Source organism: Onychomys torridus, chromosome 8, assembly GCF_903995425.1.
Source record: "Onychomys torridus chromosome 8, mOncTor1.1, whole genome shotgun sequence".
In the NCBI taxonomy this organism is placed as follows: domain Eukaryota; kingdom Metazoa; phylum Chordata; class Mammalia; order Rodentia; family Cricetidae; genus Onychomys; species Onychomys torridus.
This window is the reverse complement of record NC_050450.1, coordinates 70346296-70367884: the sequence shown is the minus strand read 5'-3', so window position 1 is coordinate 70367884 and position 21589 is coordinate 70346296. Positions and strand designations below refer to the sequence as shown.

The following is a 21589-nucleotide window of genomic DNA, read 5'->3' as shown; positions in this document are numbered from 1 at the left end:
AGCGGGCTCTTGGTTTTGATTTTCTCAGCTCCAGATTGTGTCTACTGTGTTCAAGTCATGGGGTGGGGCAGGTTTCAGCTCAGCAGTAGAAAATGTGCCTAGCACACATGGGCCTGGATTTAAGCCCCAAGAAACAAAAGAAAGCAAGATTGTAGTCAGTCCTATAAGAGTCTTGAAAGAAATGCAGAGATGTATTTTACTTCATCCCTTTCTTTAAAAGAGAGAGAAGGGGGAGGGCAAGAGAGAGAATTGTGAGCTGGGGCCTGGACCAGAGATGAAAACTCAAAGGCTCTCTTATCCACTTTAGGGAATCGGTGGCTCTCTACACCTGTCTCTTGATTCCTTTCTTATATTGTGACTCCTGCACTATGATGATGCTTGCCTGTGTGTGCTGGTTAGTTTTATTGTCAACTAGGCAGACTCTAGAGCCACCTGGGAAGAGGGAATCCCAACTGAAAAACTGTCTCTGTCAGCTTGGTCTGTGGTCATGTCTTTGAGGAACTGTCTTGAGTAATAATTGACATAGGAGAGCTCCGCCCACTGTGGGTGGTGTCTCCCTGTATAAGGGGTCCTGTGTAACATGAATCTTAAAAGGTCTTATTAATAAAACAAACTCAGAGCCAGGTATTGGGGTGAATGCTGAATGACCAGAGAAACAGAACCAGCCACAGCTAACCTCACCTCACCAATGCCTCAGCTGATCCTGTTTCCTCAGACTGGAAGCCTCTTGTGTCCTCATCCAGAATGAATTTCAGCTGAACTGCTGCTCAAAAGCCTAAAAGCTTAATCAGGCTCTAGTTCCTTGTCCTCACGCCTTGTATACCTTTCTGCTTCCTGCCATCAGTTCCTGGGATTAAAGGCATGAGTCACCATGCCTGGCTGTTTCCAGTGTGGCTTTGAACTCACAGAGCTCTGGATGGATCTCTGCCTCCAGAAGGCTAGGATTAAAGGTGTGTGTGCCACCATTTTCTGGCCTCTATGTCTATCTAGTAGCTGTTCTATTCTCTGACCCCAGATAAGTTTATTAGGGTACATGATATATTGGGGAACACAATACCACCACAGTCCTGAGTTGTATAAGAAAGCTAGCAGAATGAGCAATAGAATCAATAACCAACAATCCTCCATGGTTTCTGCTTCAGTTCCTGTCTTAGCTTCTGAACTGAATTCCCTCAAGGATGGGTTGTGACCAGGAAGTCTAAGCCTATGTAAACATTCTCTGTCTGAAGTGTTTTGCTGTTGTTGGTTTGTTTTTTTGTCATGGTGTTTATCACAGCAACAGAACATTCCGGTTAACCTTGTAAAAAAATAGGCCAAAAAAGAATTTCTGTTCCCAAGAGTCTCTGAGGCCATGCTGAAAGTTTTCTGCTGTTTTTTGTTTGTTTGTTTGTTTTTTGTTTTTCAAGAAAATGAACCCAACATCAATGTTAGCATAAAAAGTCTAACATTGTATCTAGGGAATAAAAAGCTATTATGAACACTTTTTAAAAAGTAGGGACTTCAAGAAATCAAATTATTTTCCTCTTCTGTGAAACCATTTATGAAAGGGAAGCCCTTTCCAAGGGTTGGCTTGACTAAACGTGAATTTATTTCTTTAAAAAAGATTATTTATTTGTGTGTGTGTGTGTGTGTGTGTGTGTGTGTGTGTGTGAGAGAGAGAGAGAGAGAGAGAGAGAGAGAGAGAGAGAGAGAGAGAGACTGTGCTGTGTGCATTTGTGGGTCTATGGAGGTGTCCTCCTCTATCACTCTTCATCTATTCCTTTGAGGCAGAGTCTCTCCTTGAACATGAGGTCCATGTTTTCTCTGTTGTGATATCCCAATGATCCTCCTGTCTCTGCAACACCCCATCTCAAAGCTGGAGCTACAGGCACTGAGGAGGATACATGACTTATTATTCTGGTGTTGGGATCCAAGCCCCTGTCCTCACGATTGCACAAGAAGTGATCTTAACTGCTTAGCCATCTCCCCAACCCCAGATGTTTTATTTGAAATGCTCATTGTTTCATGATTTCACATAACTCTTTGTGGCTATCAACTCTCCTCTTGGACAAAGGTGAGACCCTGAGGTGCACAGCAGCGAGATTCCTATACCCTTTGGTCACAATAATACTGACTAATCCTTCAATAATAACTGTACCAATCTCTGCCTGATCTCAACAACACCTACTTGTGATTGCATTGCAGTCAGGTGATGCTCTATCAGCTTGCTTTCTCCAAAATAGTGCTTCAGAGATTTAGGATGAATGAAACCCACCTGGAACTGATAGCCTCTACATTTACTGAGACATAGCTTACAGTGGCAGGCATGGAAGCAACTTGTGTCACTTCTGACTGCATGCCATGGACCTTGACGCCTCATGGGACTCTGGTGTGTCTGTAGACCAATGAATTAAGAAGGGCCCATGAATGTCTGCTGAGACGTACATTTCTACCAGTCTGTCCCTCCCTCACATCCCACAGACAGAACATAGCTGTAGTAGCCATTTTTTTCTCATTGATGATACAAAGTACCCAATCAGAAACAACTGGTTTGTTTTGGATCATAGTGTGAGGGCTCCATCTATCATGGTGGCCAAGCCATGGTGGAAGGAACATCAGGCAATTGATCACATTGTATCTGTGGTCAGCAAACAGAGAGAGACGAACACTGGTGCTCAGTTCACTTTCCTCCTTTTATTCAGTCCAGAACCCCAACCCATGCAATGGTACTACCCACATTTTGGGTGGGCCTTCCTATCTCAGGTAACTTAATCTAGCAGTTTCCTCACACACTAGAAGTTTGCCTTTGCTGTGGATCTAGCCCCTGTCGAACGAACAATTAATATCGACCATCTCCACAATTAACCCATCCCTAAGAGAGATGGCTCAGTCCCTATAGTGACACAGCATCATCTTAAGTGTGCAGGGTCCCTTGGTGATGGCTGATGATCTCTGCCAGATGAGGATTTGGATCCACCTTGTCCAGTTCCCCATGTGCCAAAACGACAAGTCAGGTTGTCTGTACACAGTGTGTCAAGTTTTAGAAGGAAAGTATAATGTATCCAGCTCCGTGATTGACAGGGCTCAGCAGCAACCCCTCAGCCCTTCAAGGCTTGGCTTTTTTCCCTCTGAGAATGCCCTTCTGTCTTTTTTATCCTGACCTTTGGTTGCTCTGGTGATGTCCTTCATTTTCTTTTCTTCCCCTTGGCAGCTGCTGACTAGGGTGTTGAAGATAGCCCCGGAAGAATCAGCCCACACTCTTTCTGTCAAGCCCTGGTACTTCAGTTTTGCCTTTTAAAAGAAATTCTAGATTCAGGTATCTTCATTCAGGCAAGGGTCAACTTCTCTGCCCAACACTCACTCCCTGTTGGAATCTTTGTTGCTGATATTTTCATATCTGTGTTTTGTTTATAAGTATCTAAGTGATGATGATGTTAGTGTGAGAGCTAGTCATATTCTCGATTTGTGGAGGCCCTGGGAGATGAGGCACAGTCTAATCTTTGAGTCACCATTGATAGGAGGGGAAACCTGAAGTATGGGATGTTGTAGGGACTAGGTCTGAAAGTGCCTTACACAATTTGGTCATTCACTCCATTGGTTAGCATTGCTTCACAAGGCCCTCGATAAATGTTATTCATCCCTGCAGTGCTCTGCAGCTTTGGGGACTGTGCTCATGTGGAATTGGCAGTAGTTGTCAGTGGGTCTGGGCTCACTCACGGTTTCATTGATAATTTAGTATGAGTTTGTCCATAACTTGGGAGGTGTCTCCTCTTGGTACTCAGACAGTTCCTACACGTATGTCTCATTTCCCACTTCTTAGTGAGATATTAGGCTTGCATAACAAAGCTATACTTTGTATCTAATTTTTACCATCACTTCATCCAATAGAGGCTTTTCCATGAGAGAGAGGGAGAGAGAGGAAGAGAGATTTGTACCAACACATAGATTCCATTTCCTGCAGTATAAGTCTTGAATTTCTGAGCTTTATTCTCTTGCATGTAGCTCGAGGAGATCCAGCTCTTTCCTAAACGGTTTTCCTTATAGCAATAGCTTGACAGGTGCAGACAGAAGCAATCAGTGCACTATCAATATGTGTTTTTGCAAAGTTGCCCTTTGGAGCTAAGATTTCTGTGGATTGGCCCTGATGGTTTTGGTGCCCTGGAACATGGGCCTCCATCTTTCCAACCTGAGGCATCAGCTTGTTCCACATGCTGTCAGCAGTCTGCTGAGTGCCATTTGTTACAGATTTTTTTATTTAATTTATTTTGCTTTGTGGGGGAGGTGGCGGGCAGGGTTTTGCTATATATCCCAATGCTGACCTTGAACTCACTGTGTAGCCCAACTGGATACGAACTTAAAACAATTCTGCTGCATCAGCCTCCTAAATGCTGGATTATAATTATGCATCATCATGATCCACTGTGTTGGGTTTTTGATGGTGGTGCGTGATCATGGCAGCTGTTTATCTGTTAATTAGGGCTTCAACATAACAAATATTCATTTTCTCTTATGTCATGGTTTGAAATATAGTATGTAGCTCTCCTAAGCAATGACCAATAACTTAGAGGTATGGACTTCTTCCACTGGAAATTGACCCCAGGGGACACCTTGATCTTAGGGCCACAAGGCTGGAAGTGTAGGTGTTTTGCAGGGACTGAAGCAGCTTACATCATTTCAATCCCAGTTAGTTGGCATTTAGATGCATGGCCACCAGTTAAACACAATTTGTGCTAGAGAATGAGGAAGGGCCCATGGATGTAGGGTGGGTACTCACAGTCTCTGCCACTTTAGGACAAGAAGGGGATTTCAGTCAAATGACACCCTTCATATCTAAACCAGAGATGACAGGAAAGTCCTGTAATATAGAAAGAAAGGATATGAGGGACCCTCAAATGTATTCTATCAATGATCACCAGACCTGTAGAAGAACTCCCTAGAAGGCTCACCACATTGGTATCTTTGGTGGTGGTACTCAGGCATCTGTGATGGATTATGTTTGTTATGTTTTTATTCTGAGTGTAAGTGGTGCTGGTGCCTATATGAGGGCTGTGGAACTGCTACACACTCTCACTTATAGAGACCTGTCAGGTTAGTAACCACCCAAGACTACTAAGTACATTAGTAGTTACAACCCAGCTAATCTTTGGATTCCACTGACCTCCAGGCCCAGCTTTGGATCACCTTCTTTCTGGTCATAGTTTTGGGTTTTTCTCTAATTATTCATGCCTAAAGAAGACAAGGGAGCCTGGGCATAGATGAAGATAAACAAGATTTTTTTTTTTAATTCCTTAAAATGAAGAGCTAGGCTGGTGGTGTATTTCACTAGGTGGGTAGAGTGCTTGCCTGGCATACAGGAAGCCTTGGCTTTGATTCTCAGCACTACAAAAACTGTTTGTAGGGCACATACCTATAATCCCACACTCCAAAGGTAGAGGTTGGAGGATCAGAATTCAAGATCATTCTTTGCTACATATTGAGTTTTAGGTCAATCTGCATTATACTTAGTTTAAAAAATACAGAAAGGAAAAATCAATGAAATAAACAAATAAAAAAGAAACCAAAGAAGAGAAAAGAAGAAAAAGAAGGAAAGTAGGAGAAGGTGCTAAGTTTGGCATAGGTCATGTGAGCTGATTCTTTTGGCCTTGGCACAGGGACTCCCTCCCCTCTGAACTGCACATTCACTGATCTTCTGATTAACATTGACCTGTACCGCAGGGCTTGTTGAATATCACTGTGGTATAATATGTATTCCGTCCCTTCTGACTCCACTATAACAAATGGCATGATAATAATAATTTGGGTGAGGCTAGTCTGCCTCCTGGTGGCTCTTTTATGATTTGCAGCATGGCTGGTTGCTGTGTTGAGATGAGGATGGCAGCTGCAGGTGAGGAAGAAAATCTCTGTGAGATTTGGCTGGAGCTGTGGTACATGGTCACTGATGCATTGACTGCTTGTCATGAAGGTGCCGGCTCTCTCCTGACAACTTCTGTTTCTACCCGGGACTTTAATTGAGGCTCAGCCGGAAGGTGCAGGGAGTCTGTCAGAATCTTGTACTAGACGCCTGATCTCCACTTTCCCTGCCCCTTCTGACTGGCAGAGACAGAACGTTGGAAGACCCATGGTTCCCAGATGTGGAAGGGAATTTGCAAGGTCATGTTGGTCCAGTATCTCCAGTTGCAAAGATGGAGATGTTTGCAATATTCTGGACTGGAGGGACTGGGGGACTGTGATGAGACCAGACAGATAGGAGTCTGGTACAGTAAGAGATTGTGTGAAAAGCCACAGCTTTAAGAAGTGGAAAGGTATCTGGTAAAGTGGTTAGGCTAATGTCAGAGGCAAAACTGGATCTGGTTTGTTTGGCCTCAGCTAAGCTCAGCCTAGGGCGAAAGACCCAGGGTTACCATCTATCTGCCCTCCCCCTGCACCCATGCCCTGCTCATCTATGACCCTTCCCCCTGCACCATGCCCTGCTCATCTATGACCCCTCCCCCTGCACCCATGCCCTACTCCTCTATGACCCCCTCCCACTGCACCCATGCCCTGCTCATCTATGACCCCCTCCCCCTGCACCCATGCCCTGTACATCTATGACCCCTCCCCATGCACCCATGCCCTGCACATCTATGACCCCTCCCTCTGCACCCATGCCCTGCTCATCTATGACCCCCCCTCCCACTGCACCCATGCCCTGCTCATCTATGACCCCTTCCCCCTGCACCCATGCCCTGCTCATCTATGACCCCCCCTCCCACTGCATCCATGCCCTGCTCATCTATGATCCCCTCCCCCTGCACCCATGCCCTGCTCATCTATGAGCCCCTCCCCCTGCACCCATGCCCTGCTCATCTATGACCCCTCCCCCTGCACCATGCCCTGCTCATCTATGACCCCCTCCCACTGCATCCATGCCCTGCTCATCTATGATCCCCTCCCCCTGCACCCATGCCCTGCTCATCTATGAGCCCCTCCCCCTGCACCCATGCCCTGCTCATCTATGCCCCCTCCCCCTGCACCATGCCCTGCTCATCTATGACCCCCTCCCACTGCACCATACCCTGCTCATCTATGACCCCCTCCCCCTGCACCCATGCCCTGCTCATCTATGACCCCCTCCCCCTGTACCCATGCTCTGCTGTTCTATGACCCCCTCCCCCTGCACCCATGCCCTGCTCATCTATGACCCCCCTCCCCCTGCACCCATGCCCTGCTCATCTATGACCCCCTCCCCCTGCACCCATGCCCTGTACATCTATGACCCCTCCCCCTGCACCCATGCCCTGCTCATCTATGAGCCCCTCCCCCTGCACCCATGCCCTGCTCATCTATGACCCCTCCCCCTGCACCATGCCCTGCTCATCTATGACCCCCTCCCACTGCATCCATGCCCTGCTCATCTATGATCCCCTCCCCCTGCACCCATGCCCTGCTCATCTATGAGCCCCTCCCCCTGCACCCATGCCCTGCTCATCTATGACCCCTCCCCCTGCACCATGCCCTGCTCATCTATGACCCCCTCCCACTGCACCATACCCTGCTCATCTATGACCCCCTCCCCCTGCACCCATGCCCTGCTCATCTATGACCCCCTCCCCCTGTACCCATGCTCTGCTGTTCTATGACCCCCTCCCCCTGCACCCATGCCCTGCTCATCTATGACCCCCCCTCCCCCTGCACCCATGCCCTGCTCATCTATGACCCCCTCCCCCTGCACCCATGCCCTGTACATCTATGACCCCTCCCCCTGCACCCATGCCCTGCTCATCTATGACCCCCTCCCACTGCACCCATGCCCTGCTCATCTATGACTCCTCTCCCTACACCATGCCCTGCTCATCTATGACCCCCTCCCCCTGCACCCATGCCCTACTCATCTATGACCCCCTCCCTCTGCACCCATGCCCTGCTCATCTATGAGCCCCTCCCACTGCACCCATGCCCTGCTCATCTATGACCCCCTCCCACTGCACCATGCCCTGCTCATCTATGACCCCTCCCCCTGCACCCATGCCCTGCTCATATATGACCCCCTTCTTCTTCACCCATGCCCTGTTTTTTGCCACCCTGCTCATGCCTCCAACTTTGTTTTGTTCCTTAAAAAAAAAAAACATCAAAGGTGGGATTTTATGCAAAAATATATTTTATATGGAAATTCAATAGTTATACATATAAAAATTCCACAATATCATAACATTATGATTTCATCCTAAATATATAATTTTTTTAATAAAATCTTGGTGCTGATTCCTGCAAAGCCCCCTCATGATACTGATGCAAAGTAAATTGGGGGGAGGCTTCTGCAGGTAATACAACATTAAAGTGACAGGGGGTGTCCAGGGCTTTGCATTCAAATCACACCCAAGTACAAAGCAAATTAAATAAAATATTAATAATTAGAGATAATTCCTTAAGCATGACAGTTTCACATTACTAAAGACAGCTCCTGTCCCTTAGAGATACAATCAGTCCATCTCAGCACAGTCGTCAGAAAAAACAAGGTGCAGATTTTTTTGTTTCTTGTCTCCTGGGTTGATTTCTCTTCAGACATGACTCTTCAAGGCTTTGGAGTCTGGGTTTTCTTGTCCAAGTACTTCATGGCATCCTGGACCCACTGCTGATGGGCTTCAGCACAGAGTTCTATACCCTTCTTGGTCTTGAAGCTGTGGGAAGAGTGCTCTGTTAAAGAATATGTAACTTATTCTGTGGGTACCTGCCTGGTGCATTACCCCAAATGATGGCATTACCCCACGGGGGGAGGAGGAAGAAGGTAAGACAAAGGAAGGGCCTAATGGAAAGATGCAGTCCTCACTGGCTAAAAGTAAGCTCTTTCCCACTGCCCTGGCTCCTGGATGGAGAGGGAAGTCCTGAACTTGAGGCTCTGAAGAGAGTGGTGAGTTTCTATTTTCCCATTGAAAGCTATCTGAGTTGGTGTTTGAGTCTCCATGCATTGAGTGTGTAGTCCTATCCCTGCCTCTGGGAATGACTTCACACTAAGGGATGGAGGCATGTGGTGTGTACTCACATCACAGCTTCCCAGGGACAGTGACTACTGGTGATCTTCTTGTAGCTCTCCAGATTCTTTGTGGGGATCTTTCGTTTCTTGACATAGCAGCATGTGGATGAATTGGTCCCATCTACAAGAAAAGGTTCTCTGTGGGGGATTCTGGGTCACTCAGGTATAATGAATGGGATGATAGGAAGCAGCCAAGCAGGTAAGAAAAGACAAAAGGAAAAGTTGCCGATCCCTAGTATAATATCTCTCCCTCTCTAGTATGCCCCTCAACTCTTGCTCATTTGTATGGGTTACATGCCAGTCAACAGGGGCAAGAAGAGCTGATGACAACTCTTGTTGCCACTAGAAAGCATTAGGACAATGACCCAGGTCCTTACAGTAAGAAGACCCTAGTTGTGACTCCCCCTTTGGGATTAGAAAACTTCGTATCTAGTTGTGAGCATCTTGTAGACAACATCCTGTACAGAGCTGCTGTTGCCGGAAGCTGGCTGCCTGAAGTACACACTAGACCCTGGGGCTCTTCCCCTTCCTTCCTCTACCTGAGATCACACCTCACCCCAGGCCCCTCCGATGCCACCAAGCCCCATCACTAGAGAAGCAGTGGAGCAGGAACTAGCTTGTTTCCACAAATGAGTCCTGGAGGGACCAGATTCAAGTCCTGGCTCTGGCCCTGGGCTGGCCTCCTTCTTTCTATTGCCTTCCTTTGTCTAAGCCTGTAAGATGAGATTATGGGTAACCCTCATTCTGTAATGGCTCATGAAAATGCAGAGAAGCAACAGCATGCACCAGGGGAAAAGGAGGCAAGGCCATTCTTACCTGGCTGGGCCTGTATGTGGATGCTGAAGGCAGCCGCTATGAGCAGCAGGCACAGAAGCATGGCAGAGACCTGCATGGTGGAGCAAGTGAGAGCTGGCTTTAGTGAGAGCTGGCAGATTCTGAGCTGGCCTGGCCTCTGCTCTTCTGGCAGCTCCACCTCCTCTTTTATAGGCAGCAAGTAGGGAGGGATCTTCATCTGGAGTGAGTCACAGGAGGGTGTGATTTGAGGCTGTTCTGTTTCCATTGAATACCAGGAATGGGAATGAGGTGGTGACTCTGTCCAGATAGAATGCTGTACTGTGAATTCTGGCTATTCCTATCAGCTCAGATGCCATGAAAGGAATACTTTCTGTAGAATGAGGAAGGAAACAGAGATGACAATGTCACCACAGGATTCTCATTTCCTCCTTCAACCAACATCCTTAGGACCCCCAAGTCCAGGAACAGGCACTAAAATTTGGGCTGGATTTTAAAATGCACTCAAAGAATGACAGTTTGAGTAGCTTTTTAAATCTCAGAGGAAAGTAGGGTGATAAAATGTTAGTCAAAGAGAGAGAGAGAGAGAGAGAGAGAGAGAGAGAGAGAGAGAGAGAGAGAGAGAATTTCCCAAACCCTTGTGTCTAATATAGTTTTCAAATATACTTGAGTTTTGGATAGGAAGGTTGGCTGCACTCTGCTAGGCAGTACTGACTTAGGATCATTTGCATCTTTGTCGGTGGATAATGGTTGAGGCTGAGGATCACCCCGAAGCCTTCACTCCAAGTTGAGTACACTTAAATACATACAAAACAGCTGTATGTTGGACCGGGTGGTGTTCTCTGGTTGCTTCCTCTCCCTGTTTCTCCACATCCCACTGTGAAGACTATATATTTTACAGGATGCCTTAAGGTCTCCAGGAGCATAAATGACACCTGTTAGAAAGGGAATGTAAAGGAACCTACAGACATGTTCTTAAAACCACTCTACAGAGCCAAGTCTGGAAGACAGTAGCAGAGAGAGCATTTAGAAAGGGCAAGGGCCTGAGTTCCATGCCCAGAAATACTGTCTGGAGAAGTTATAGAATGACAGAGCACATGGGGATCTTGGAATTTTGTGGTTTTCAAAATATCCAATTAGCTGTGAAAATATCTTTTCTAAGTAAAAGAACACAGGGAAGGCAAGCTGAGTTTAGTGGCATATACCTTTAATCTCAGCCTCAGCACTTGAGAGGCTAGGCCGGAGGACTGTGAGTTTGGGGCCAATCTACATTACACAGTGAGACATCATGTCAAAAAGTCCAGAGTCTGGGGATGTAGAACATGCTAGGTGTGAGCACTTGCCAGGTTTCATAGCAAAGATGGAAACCTAAACACTAATCAAGCAGCTATGTGAGACTGCAACTTTGGATTGAGAGAATACATTCATAGATGACAGACAACTAGTTGGGAGTTATCATCCAGCTAATAAAACAAATTCCTACAACTCAGCAGCTAACCAACCATCCCCCCTCCAAAAACAAAACAAAACAAAACAAAACAAAACAAAACAAAAAAACAAAAAAAAAAAACCAAAAAAAAACCAAAAAACAAAAAACAAAACCCTAAATTGAAAAGGGGCAAAAAATATCAATGAATGTTCTTTAGGGACGATAGACAACAAGTATAGAAAAAGACATTCCACATCACTAGTCACTGGAAGATTGTGTGAGGCCCTGAGTTCAATGTCAAGTCCTTATATGTAAATAAATAAGAATGAAAAGGAAAACCCAAATGAAAACCATCACCCAGTACAGTACTTACATCAAAATAAGGACTGGTTCTTATTAACTCGGTGGCAGAGTATTGACATAGCATTTACAAGATTCTGGGTTCCAATCTTCCTACTGTAAATAAAAAGGTGGGCAAAGAAGGAAAGGGAGAGTTATTTTGTGAGCATGTCATTTGGGTTTTACAAGGAGAAAATGGCCTAGGAGTCTGTGGTTCAATGATGTTAGGTATGTCAACATTAATTCCATAAACTATACTAAAAGTTCAAAGTTATGGTGAATTTTGTGGTTTGTCTTTTTGGCACTGTTTTAAAAGTTAAGTGGATGATTTAATTCTTTAAAAAGTGAATTTTATAGTTCCCAGTAAAAAGTGACGATTATTCTTAAAACAATGACTCATTAATCTGTCCCCAACTCACTTGTATGCAATGGGGACTAGGAATAAGGCATAATAGATGCTTACTAAGCAAAACTGGGAGAAACCCAAGCAGTGAGGCTGGAAAGAGGGCTCCATTGGTAAAGAGCACACAGTGCAAGCATGAGATCCTGAGTTTGAGACTCAGAACCCACCTCAAAGTTGAGCAAAGTGGTACACACCTGAAATCCCCCTTTGGGGGAGGTAGAGATAGGAAGGTCACTAGGGCCTTCTGACCATCCAGCCTGTCCAAATGAATGAGTTCTGGGTTTGTTGAGAGACCCTGTTTCAAAAAAAAAAAAAAAGTAGACAGAGCTTGAAGGATAATGTCTGGACTTGTGGCCTCCATGCAGATGTGCTCATGAAACCTGGCAATGAGAGATCACACACAGCCATTCCTGTACTTCTTCATAGGTACTGGGAAAGATGCTCCTGGGACAAGATCTTGATCTCAGGACGAGCATCCCTGACTGTGACTTCAAGACCTATGGGCTTCTGGCTTGTCCCTTTGCACCCATTGTTCACACTTGGGGTGGAGCTGGCTGGATATGCCTTTCTTTAGCAGTCACTGCTGTTTGCTGGCTCGTGGAAGGCTGAAGCTGGTACAGATGCTGGGCTTCTGATTATCTTGGCCACATGATTTGTTCAAAGAAAAACTACCATTGCTGTTCTGAGCTACCAGTACAGACATATCACGTCACTCCCTCTCTCCCTCTGTACCTTTCTGGCTGGTTACCTTGCTTCACCCATACCTGATCTTTTAAGCCAAAGCTCCCAGGCTTGAATGAGGACTCCACATTTCTAACCAACTCCCTTCTTTAAACCACTTTATCCAAAGCCTTCATTGTTCACAACCTTTTAAAAAGTTCCCATGCCTTTATACCCAAATGGTTTTCAGTAGAACTGTGGAGGGCATGCACTCAAGAAAAGGCAGTCTTCAATAAATGGTGTTGGGAAAGCCAGAAATCCATGTTCAGAAGAATAAAAGGAAACCTCAGCTCTCACAGCACATGAAATTCAACTCAAATGGGTTAAAATGTGAGGCCTGAAGTCATGAAGTGACTAGAAGAAATCATACAGGAGATGCTTTATGACTCGGGACTAGGCACAGAGTTTATGCAAAAGACGCCCAGGCATAGGAAATGAAGGCAAGAACTAGACAACTTTTTTTTTTTTTTAAATCAAACTACAGGTACAGGAAAAGAGGTAACCAGCCAGGTTAACAAATTAACCCATAGAATGGGAGCAAATATGGGAGACTTCATCTCATTTCCTTACCACCACCACATGCATAAACAGTATATCAAATAAGCCACCCCCCAAATGAAGGCACAGATAAATAAAAGAATTCTCAACTTTACTTATGAGGTGTGATAGTTAGTGTCAATTGTCAACCTAACAGAATCCAGCGCTACCTGGGAGGAGGGCCTCTGGGTGTGCCTGTGGGGATTTATCCTGACCGTGTTAGGCAAATTGGAATGGGAAGACTTGTCCACTCTAAGGGGTTCCATTCCCTGGCTAAGACCTAGGATTGTGTGAGTGGAGAAACAGAGCTGTGCAATAGCCTTTCATTACTCTTTGCTTTCCTGTTTCAGATGGGACACAGTCAGCTGCTTCAAGTTCTTATTGTTTTAGTTCTGCTGCCATGATGGAGCCAAGAAGAAACCGCTTCTGCCTTAATTTGCTTTGTCAGAGTATTTCTTTTTTTCCACAGGAAAAAAAAAAAGAAAGAAAGAAATGAAGACATCAGAGAAATGGACATCAAAACCACAATGAGACACCACTTCCTTCCAGTCAGAAGGGCTACTGCTAAAAAGTAAAAAATAAGTAATGCTGGCAAGGATGTGGAGAAAAGGGACCCTTTGAAACTGTTAATAGACATGTAAATTAGTGTAGACATTGTCAGGAATGGTGTGGCGGTTCCTCAAAATACTAAAAGTTAGAATTAGCATATGATCTAACAATCCCACTCCTGGGTAGGTAGCCAAAGGAAGAGGAGTCAGTATGTCAAGAGACATCTCCACTCCATGCCTATCACAGCACTTTCGGCAACAGCTAAGAAATGGGAGCTGCTGAGTGGTGGCTGATAAGTAGATGAAGATGAGGTGGTAATGGTGTGGGGTGGAATAATCTCCACCAAAGGATTGGGGGGGCTATCACTTTTTATAAAATGGTGGAAACCGGATGTCATGATGTGACACCAAATAAGCCAGACACAGGAAAACCAGTCCCATGTGATCTTCCTCATGTGAGGGCCAAGAAAGCTGACCTCATGAAAACTGAAAGTAGAATGGTAGTTACTAAATACTGGGGGTGGGGGATGGGAGGGCTGAATAAAGTCAACTAGCAGACACACCAAGTTGCAGATAGATTGGAGAAAAGAGTTCTGGTTGTTGTATTATATGCTATTAACTTACAATTAATTAATTCTGTGCATATTTAAAAGGCCAGAAGAAAGGATTCTGAGAGTTTCCAATTGAAGATAATTGTTTCAGTACATATGTGTGTGTGTGTGTGTGTGTGTGTGTGTGTGTGTGTGTGTGTCCATTTACTCTTATTGGAACATTATGCAATTTATATATGCACCAAAACATGGCACGAGAGCTTGGAGTGAGGGTTCAGAGGGTAAAAGTATTTGTTTTATATAGTGGAGAGCCGGAGGGCCTATCCTCAGTACCAAGTACCAAGTCAGACATGGTGGCACTCATTTATAATCTGGGCACGCCTGTGGTGAGATGAAAAGTGGAGGCTGGAGAATCACCCAGAAGCACACATGTAAGCTAGCACAGAGTACACACTACAGTGACAGAAACAAGAGAGAGGCTTCCTCAACAAGGAGGAGAGAACCAGCTCTCAAAAACTGTCCTCTGCCTCTACACATGCTTTGTGGCTCACATGTGCTTGCTTGTGCGCGCGCGCACACACACACACACACACACACACACACACACACACACACACACACGATGATGGTGATGATGGTGATGATGATGATGATGATGATATTTTTAAATCACAATAGCTCATAAAAATATATTATTGTTCTGCATTGGTTATGACTAAAAAATTTTAAAGTCCGTGTCAGTGTCAGTGCTTGAGTCTACAAGATCCTGAATTTTTTTCTGAAGTCTTACTCCTTTTCACTTCTAATTGGAAGTTGGCCAAGTTCAGAACAAAGGCCACCATAAGAACCCACACCAGAGGCTACAGCACTTGTGATTCCAGTAACCTGCCTAAGAGGACCAAGAAGCATACATCCTAATCCCAGGGTGCCACCAAGGTCTTCTAAGAAACTCCTAAAACCTGCTTCCTCCATTTCAACACCCCACATAAGAATCTTTTAGAAAGCTTTATACTTAAGGTTTTTTTTTTAATTTACATTTTGTGGCTGGAGGGATGGCTCAGTGGTTAAGAGCACATACTGCTCTTGCAGAGGACCCATTAGGTTCTCAGCACCTATGTCATGGGGCTTACAACTGCTTGTGACTCCAGCTCCAGGGGGATCCAATGCTTATGGGCACCTCAGGCATTTACACGTACATGCACAAACCCACATGCAGACAAACAGACACACATACATATACAATCAAAAATAAAATAAAATAATGTTAAACTGTATTTGTTTGTTTACTTGTGTGTTGGAAGTCAGAGGACAACTTGCAGGAGTCAGTTCTCTCCTTCCACCATGTGGGTCCCAGGGATGGAACTCAGGTTGAGTCCTGGTAGCAAGTGCCTTTACCTGCTGAGCCATCAGGCTGACCCATGTGCTTTCATTTTAGAAGAAAACTCATGTGTATTAGCACAATGTAATAGCTAGGACTCTCTCCATGTGCATATCCTATATAGTTATACATCCACATGTGTATATACACATGCACACATATATGTCTGTGTAACAATAGAAGAGAGTTGATTAGGTTGAGTGACATAACTGTTGGCTGAGTAATTCCCCAGTGAGCATCTGCATGCTGGAGAGCCAGCAGTCCAGGAGCTCTTCAGTCCATGAATCTGGACACCTCAGGAAAACAGAGGCAAGCTCCACGGAGAACCACCAGTGTGAGCCTGTCCTGAAAGGCTGAAGAGAGTGGCGTCTGAGGTCCACTGGAATGGAGCTTGCCCATGCTGTTTGCTTCCCCTGCCTCTGCTTCCATCTGGACCTTGGGCTAGTTGGATGCTGCTGCCATATTTAGGGTGGGTTTCTGCTGGTTCCCCGTCCCATGCTGCAGTCATCTCCACACCTTCATGAGCACATCCAGAAGTGTGCTTCACTGGTCTCCTGAGCATCTCTCAACCACACCACGTGGACAGTCAAGATAAAGCATCCTGTGCAGGCCACTTAGAAACCACCTGCTGTACTTTACCTATACAGTGCCCAGACCAAAGGTGACGCCCACAGGTTATCTGACCATCTTCCTAGCGAACCAGACAAAATGTTCAAGTACTGTGCCCAGCGATGGAGTCTAAACCTTTGCCCTAGGCATTCAGTCTGTGGGGCAGCTCTGTCCTCTGAATGCTGACACACTAACCTAACACCTGGAGCCTGTGTGCTGTGGATATCGCTCTGTGTAAATAAAGTTCTGATTGGCCAGTGGCCAGGCAGGAAGTATAGGCGGGACAAGAGAGTAGAGAATTCTGGGAAGTAGAAGACTGGAGAGAGACACCGCCAGCCGCTGCCATGGAAAGCAACATGTAAAGACACTGGTAAGCCACGAGCCATGTGGCAAAGTATAGACTAACAGAAATGGGTTAATTTAAGATAGAAAAGGTAGATAACAAGCAGCCTGCCACGGCCATACAGTTTATAAGCAATATAAGTTTCTGTGTGTTTACTTGGTTGGGTCTGAGCAACTGTGGGACTGGCGGGTAAGAGAGATTTGTTCTGACTCTGGGACAGGTAGGAAAACTCTAGCTACACCTGTGTGTGTTCTACCTGACCTTCCAAAGGGGTTTGTGGATGTAACTGATATGAAGACCCTGAGATAGGAGATCACCGTGACCATGAAGATGTGCTCAGGACAATCACTAGGGTCCCCTGACTATGAAAGCAGGAAGGTCAGAAGGTTAGAGAGAGGTGACTTCAGGCGAGTGTGGTGGTGCATGCCTGTAACCCTAGAACTGGAGTCTCAGACAGGAGTACTGCTGTGAGTTCAAGGCTAACCTGTGCTATGGGTTTAAAGCCAGTGTGAGACACTTTCTCAAGAAGCTGAAACAACAACAAAAACCTGCGGTTAGAGAGGCAGAGACCATGCTCACAGAAGACGGGATGGGAGAAGAAAGTGGGTAAAGTGAGAGAGGCAGGGGGACAGAGAGACAGAGAAAAAAATCTAAAAGTGGTTTCCAGAGGTTGCAGACGGTAAATCCTTTAAGGGACTGCAGCTGGACTGGTCAGTATAGACTTAATTCAACTGTTCGCTAACGTATTTGGTTGTTTTAAGCCATTGCGTTTATGGTGATTTGTTAGTGGCAATCAGAAACTAATACAAAGTGTGGTACCTGGGCCAGGGTGCTGCTGTAATAAATCATAGAAATGGCTCTCGGATTGAGCAATACACAGAGACTGAAAGTCTGAGAATGATGGGAAAGGACAAACATGTTCTGGAATAAAGTGTTGGCAGCAACGGGAAATGAACACATACTACTTGGCTTTCTTGAGTGCCTAATCACAGCCGGTGCTATGTGCTCAGTTTCATTGTGCAAGGACCAAGAAACCCATGCTTGCTTCAAGAAAAAGAAACCAAGTCAATATTTCACAAATATTGACAGATATTCACAGATAGGACTCGCAAATGCAGTGGGAGAAGGCTATGGGGGTGGGGTGGGGATAAGTGCATGTGCCCCCCATCCCTTCCCCTTTCCTCCTCTCAGGTCCTTTGCAGGCAGTCAGCCTGGCATCAGAGACCCCTTGTTCTATAAGCTGCGAAGCAGAGACCTACTTGTTTCTACTTTATTCCTTCTTTATTGCCTCTATGCATCCACTACGATTTGAAATTTCTTTTCAGACCAGTAGTCAATCAACAGTGAGGGCCACCGATCCTGGAATATAGTGTCAGTGAATTATACACAACAAAACCTGCAAATTTTGCTGTCTGATGTATCAGGGCCCTTGGAACTCTCTGAAGGAAACCCTGCGCTTCAGCCCGAAAGTCTGGTTTGGCTCAGGAATGCTCCAACTCTGAGCTGTAGCAATGCAAACTTCCCAGAAGACATACTCCTAAATCAGAAGGGAACTTTGGCCCCTGTTCATCTCTGTAACACCCCCCCCACACACACACAACTGAATTGATAGACTTGATTTGTCCCAAGTGACTGAGTCAGTGTCAGCTCACGTATCCTTCCTGCCAGCCAGAGTTCTTCCCAGCACCGGATGCTGCCAAAGGCACTGCTGGGTCTTACTTGACAGTATCTTTCTCCCCACCAGATGGAGAAGGTGAGCATCACGAGAGTTTATTCCCTAGAACAAGATGCTCGTTCTCCCTTGTGGAGAGGCTGTCTGTGTCCAAATGTCCCGTGCCACGGGCCTCAGCAAGATATTCAGAGAGAGAAAAGTCTATCCATTTGAATGGACAGACCAGCCTAGGCTCCTGGGTGTGAAGTAGGGTGGTGATGGAAAGAAACACACTCAGGTTTCAGAGAGGCTGCCCCATTACCAAGTTCAGGGGAGGTCTGTACCTTAAGCCATTTTCCCCAACCCAGCATGTCCTCCTCTAGGGTTGTCTCTTGTACCCCATATCCAGCCCTCATCTGTTGATGGGCCACAGTCCATCACTTGTCTCCAGTTCTTCATAAAGTCATCCAGATGCATTTTCTGAAGCTCTCACTGCACCTCTGAATGGGACACATCCCTCTTCATTGGACCAAAGAATTTCAGCTTTTCTTTTGAACAACGAAGTCAGAGGCAGTACCATGACCTCACTTTCACATTCACAACCCCATCACTTGATATGCATCTAACCTTATCTCATTTTTCTCTCTCCCTTCTCCCTTAGATGCAACTTGACATACACATGGCCCCATCTGATTTTTTTCTCTCTCTTCACCTTTCGGTGTACATACCATCCTCATTTCTACCTTTAGCTATTTTCCTCCCCCTGCCCTGCACCTACCTTTCTTTTTCTTAATGTTTCTGTGTTTTCCTGGAAACAGTTCTAACCATTATCAAGGATAAGTTCATGTCTTCCTCTCTTTATGAAGCCTTAACATAATCTTCTCATAGAAGACGGCTAAGTGTCCCCTCCATTCTCTACTGCCTGCATTGACTATCCAGTTAGGGAATCAATTGGAGAGTTACAGATAGAAGTGATATATCCCCATTAAAGGGTGATTGAACACATGACAGGAAGGACTGGGGCTTTTGTCAAGCAGGTGACTGGGAAGCAATACTGGGGACTAGAGCAATGGTACTAGCATGCCTGATTGGGCCCATTTTAAAGAGTCTATGACAGTCAAATGAGACCATCCAGTACAAAAGACTGAGCCCTTCATTCTCCCATCCCTCCACAATATGTGTCCCACATGTGCTCTCCTCCAAGCTTATGTACTCTTAGCTTTTCAATTTCCCTCAAGGAAACACCCGAAGTCAGACTGTGTACAAAAAAATAATTTATTTCTCTTAATAATCAGAAATATCTATTTTCATAATAATATTTTAAACAATGCCTAGGAATCTCAAACAAAAAGTTTTTCCATTCATCTTCACAAAATACATCTCTCATAATATTTAAGGTATAGCACTGAGGTTCACAGAAGGAAAACAATGGAACCACATCTTGCATGAGAAATCCTAGTATTCAGGGAAGGGGATATCAAAACATCAATAAGTTAAATATGTCTAACATTATTTAAGGCATCACATTCCAAGTCACACTAGTTCACTGTCATGCTGGTCACTCTTTCAGAAGTTCTGGAGCGTGCTGTGGGAAAGGTCGCAATAGATGCATTAACTGTAGGTCGGTGGGTCAAGTTAGCATTCGAAGGTGCTAAAGATCTCACAGTAGATGCAATTTTAGATATGGTTGTACTTTCTGGTCTCGCTTGGTTCTGGTCCATTTTTCTCGTGTACGTCTGGACCCACTCCTGCTTGGGGTCAGCACAGATCTCTCTCTTGAGCTTGGTGATGAAACTGTGGAAAGAGAGAAGACACAGTCAGATGAAGTTCAATGGCTGGACATGGAGGAATATGTAAGGCTAAAGGAGGAAGTCAGGGGGAAAGGGAACTCAGGGTGACCTGCTCCTCCTGCAGGTTTTCCAAGACAAACTCTTGAAATTAGAATGCCCTGAACAGCATCTGTATAGACAGCGCTGTTGGGAATCGTTTTTTCCTCCTTGGCCTCAGTTTTCCCATTGGGAATCACTTGATATTGGGTCTGAGTGTGTGGCTGACTGTAACTCCATGGGGACCATCCCTTGCCCTTGAGGAAGGGTTTTGGACCAGGGAGGGCTGGTATGTGTAACTCACATCACAGCTTCTCTGGGACACTTGCTGTTGGTGATTCTCTTGTAGCTCTCCAGCCTTTTCTCTGGGATCTTCTTGCTGGTGAACGAGTAGCAGCAGGTGAGTGGGGCATTAACTGCATCTGGAGGATAAACCAGAAAGGGGAAGCACATTAGGACAAGATAGATGCTTCTGACCTCCGAGAAGAGAAGGACCACGGGGAGAAGGCAGCTTCAGCAGGAGTGGATGTAAACCCCCGATACATCGGATCTGGGATGTGATCACTGACTCGCTGACTCAGATATGTATGTTTTAAAGTAAGTTCACACTCTTGGATGAAGGTATGTCATTAAAACTAGGTGACTCTGGGGACTGTCATTAGAAAGAGCTAAGAAGTCAAATCACCAGAGTTTAAGAAAATGACATGGGACCTTATTCTATGCTTATACTGAAATCTATAACTGGTCCTGACTAGCTGTAGCATCAACCCCATCTGCTCAGCTGCTATCCCTGGAAGCTGGACTGAGGTCTCTTCTCTTTCCCTCCTCTATCTGGAGAAGCACATCAACCCAGGCCCCTCTTTGGTCCCCCAGGTTCTCTAATTCCTGAGGAAAGTAGTGGGAGCAGGAACTGAATAAAGATGTAATTCCAGATTTAGATCTTAGAATTAAAACTCTAGTTCAGGCTCTTCCCAGAAACAACTGTGTAATTGGGTTGGCTCTTTGCCCTTCTCTCAGCTGCCTTACCTCAGGAAAAGAAAATGGATCTTTTCGGGTAACACTACACTATGATGGCCCATGACAAGACAATCTAAAATGGGGTAACATGCTGTGAAGAGAAGGAAGCTGGGGTCTCACCTGGCTGAGCCAGTACATGGATGCTACAGGCAGCAACTGTGAGCAGCAGGCACAGAAGTGATGTTGCAGAGACCTGCATGGTGGAGGAGAGAGCTGGCTTCAGAGAGAATTAATTGGCAGGTTCTGGGTTGGCCTCGGGCTCTCTGCTATTCTGGCAGCTCTGCTTCAGCTTTTTATTGTAAGCCAGGGGGTGGAGTCAGGCAGAGGGCCTGGTCCCCAGGGACAGCGTCATCCTCAGTGAGTGAGGAAACGTGGAAAGAAAATTGAATCTGCTGAGTAAGTGCAGAGCCCTAGGAGGTTTCCAGGAAGTAAAAGAGAGAAGTTGCACTGGGAATTT

General features: G+C 45.6%; 2 protein-coding genes across 2 annotated transcripts; both read right to left on the bottom strand.

The window, feature by feature from the left end:
• Nucleotides 1-8188: 8188 nt before the first annotated feature.
• Nucleotides 8189-9912, bottom strand: LOC118589920 (C-C motif chemokine 7-like). Its single transcript, XM_036197619.1, has 3 exons — nucleotides 9806-9912; nucleotides 8999-9110; nucleotides 8189-8636 (listed from the first exon to the last, which is right to left on the bottom strand). Exons 1-3 carry the CDS (start codon nucleotides 9879-9881, stop codon nucleotides 8531-8533), a joined length of 294 nt encoding a protein of 97 aa, XP_036053512.1. The 5' UTR covers nucleotides 9882-9912; the 3' UTR covers nucleotides 8189-8530.
• A 9747-nt stretch (nucleotides 9913-19659) lies between these two features.
• On the bottom strand, nucleotides 19660-21373 carry LOC118589919 (C-C motif chemokine 2-like). The gene is made up of 3 exons (XM_036197618.1): nucleotides 21253-21373; nucleotides 20420-20537; nucleotides 19660-20083 (listed from the first exon to the last, which is right to left on the bottom strand). Exons 1-3 carry the CDS (start codon nucleotides 21329-21331, stop codon nucleotides 19828-19830), a joined length of 453 nt encoding a protein of 150 aa, XP_036053511.1. The 5' UTR covers nucleotides 21332-21373; the 3' UTR covers nucleotides 19660-19827.
• Between the last annotated feature and the right edge of the window lie 216 nt (nucleotides 21374-21589).

Coding starts and splice junctions, on each gene's coding strand:
- LOC118589920 (XM_036197619.1), bottom strand. CDS start 9,881: ATGCAGGTCTCTGCCATGCTTCTGTGCCTGCTGCTCATAGCGGCTGCC. Junction 9,111..9,805: donor CCACATACAGGCCCAGCCAG/GTAAGAATGGCC, acceptor CTTTTCTTGTAG/ATGGGACCAATTCATCCACA. Junction 8,637..8,998: donor TGTCCCTGGGAAGCTGTGAT/GTGAGTACACAC, acceptor CTCTTCCCACAG/CTTCAAGACCAAGAAGGGTA.
- LOC118589919 (XM_036197618.1), bottom strand. CDS start 21,331: ATGCAGGTCTCTGCAACATCACTTCTGTGCCTGCTGCTCACAGTTGCT. Junction 20,538..21,252: donor CCATGTACTGGCTCAGCCAG/GTGAGACCCCAG, acceptor TTTATCCTCCAG/ATGCAGTTAATGCCCCACTC. Junction 20,084..20,419: donor TGTCCCAGAGAAGCTGTGAT/GTGAGTTACACA, acceptor CTCTTTCCACAG/TTTCATCACCAAGCTCAAGA.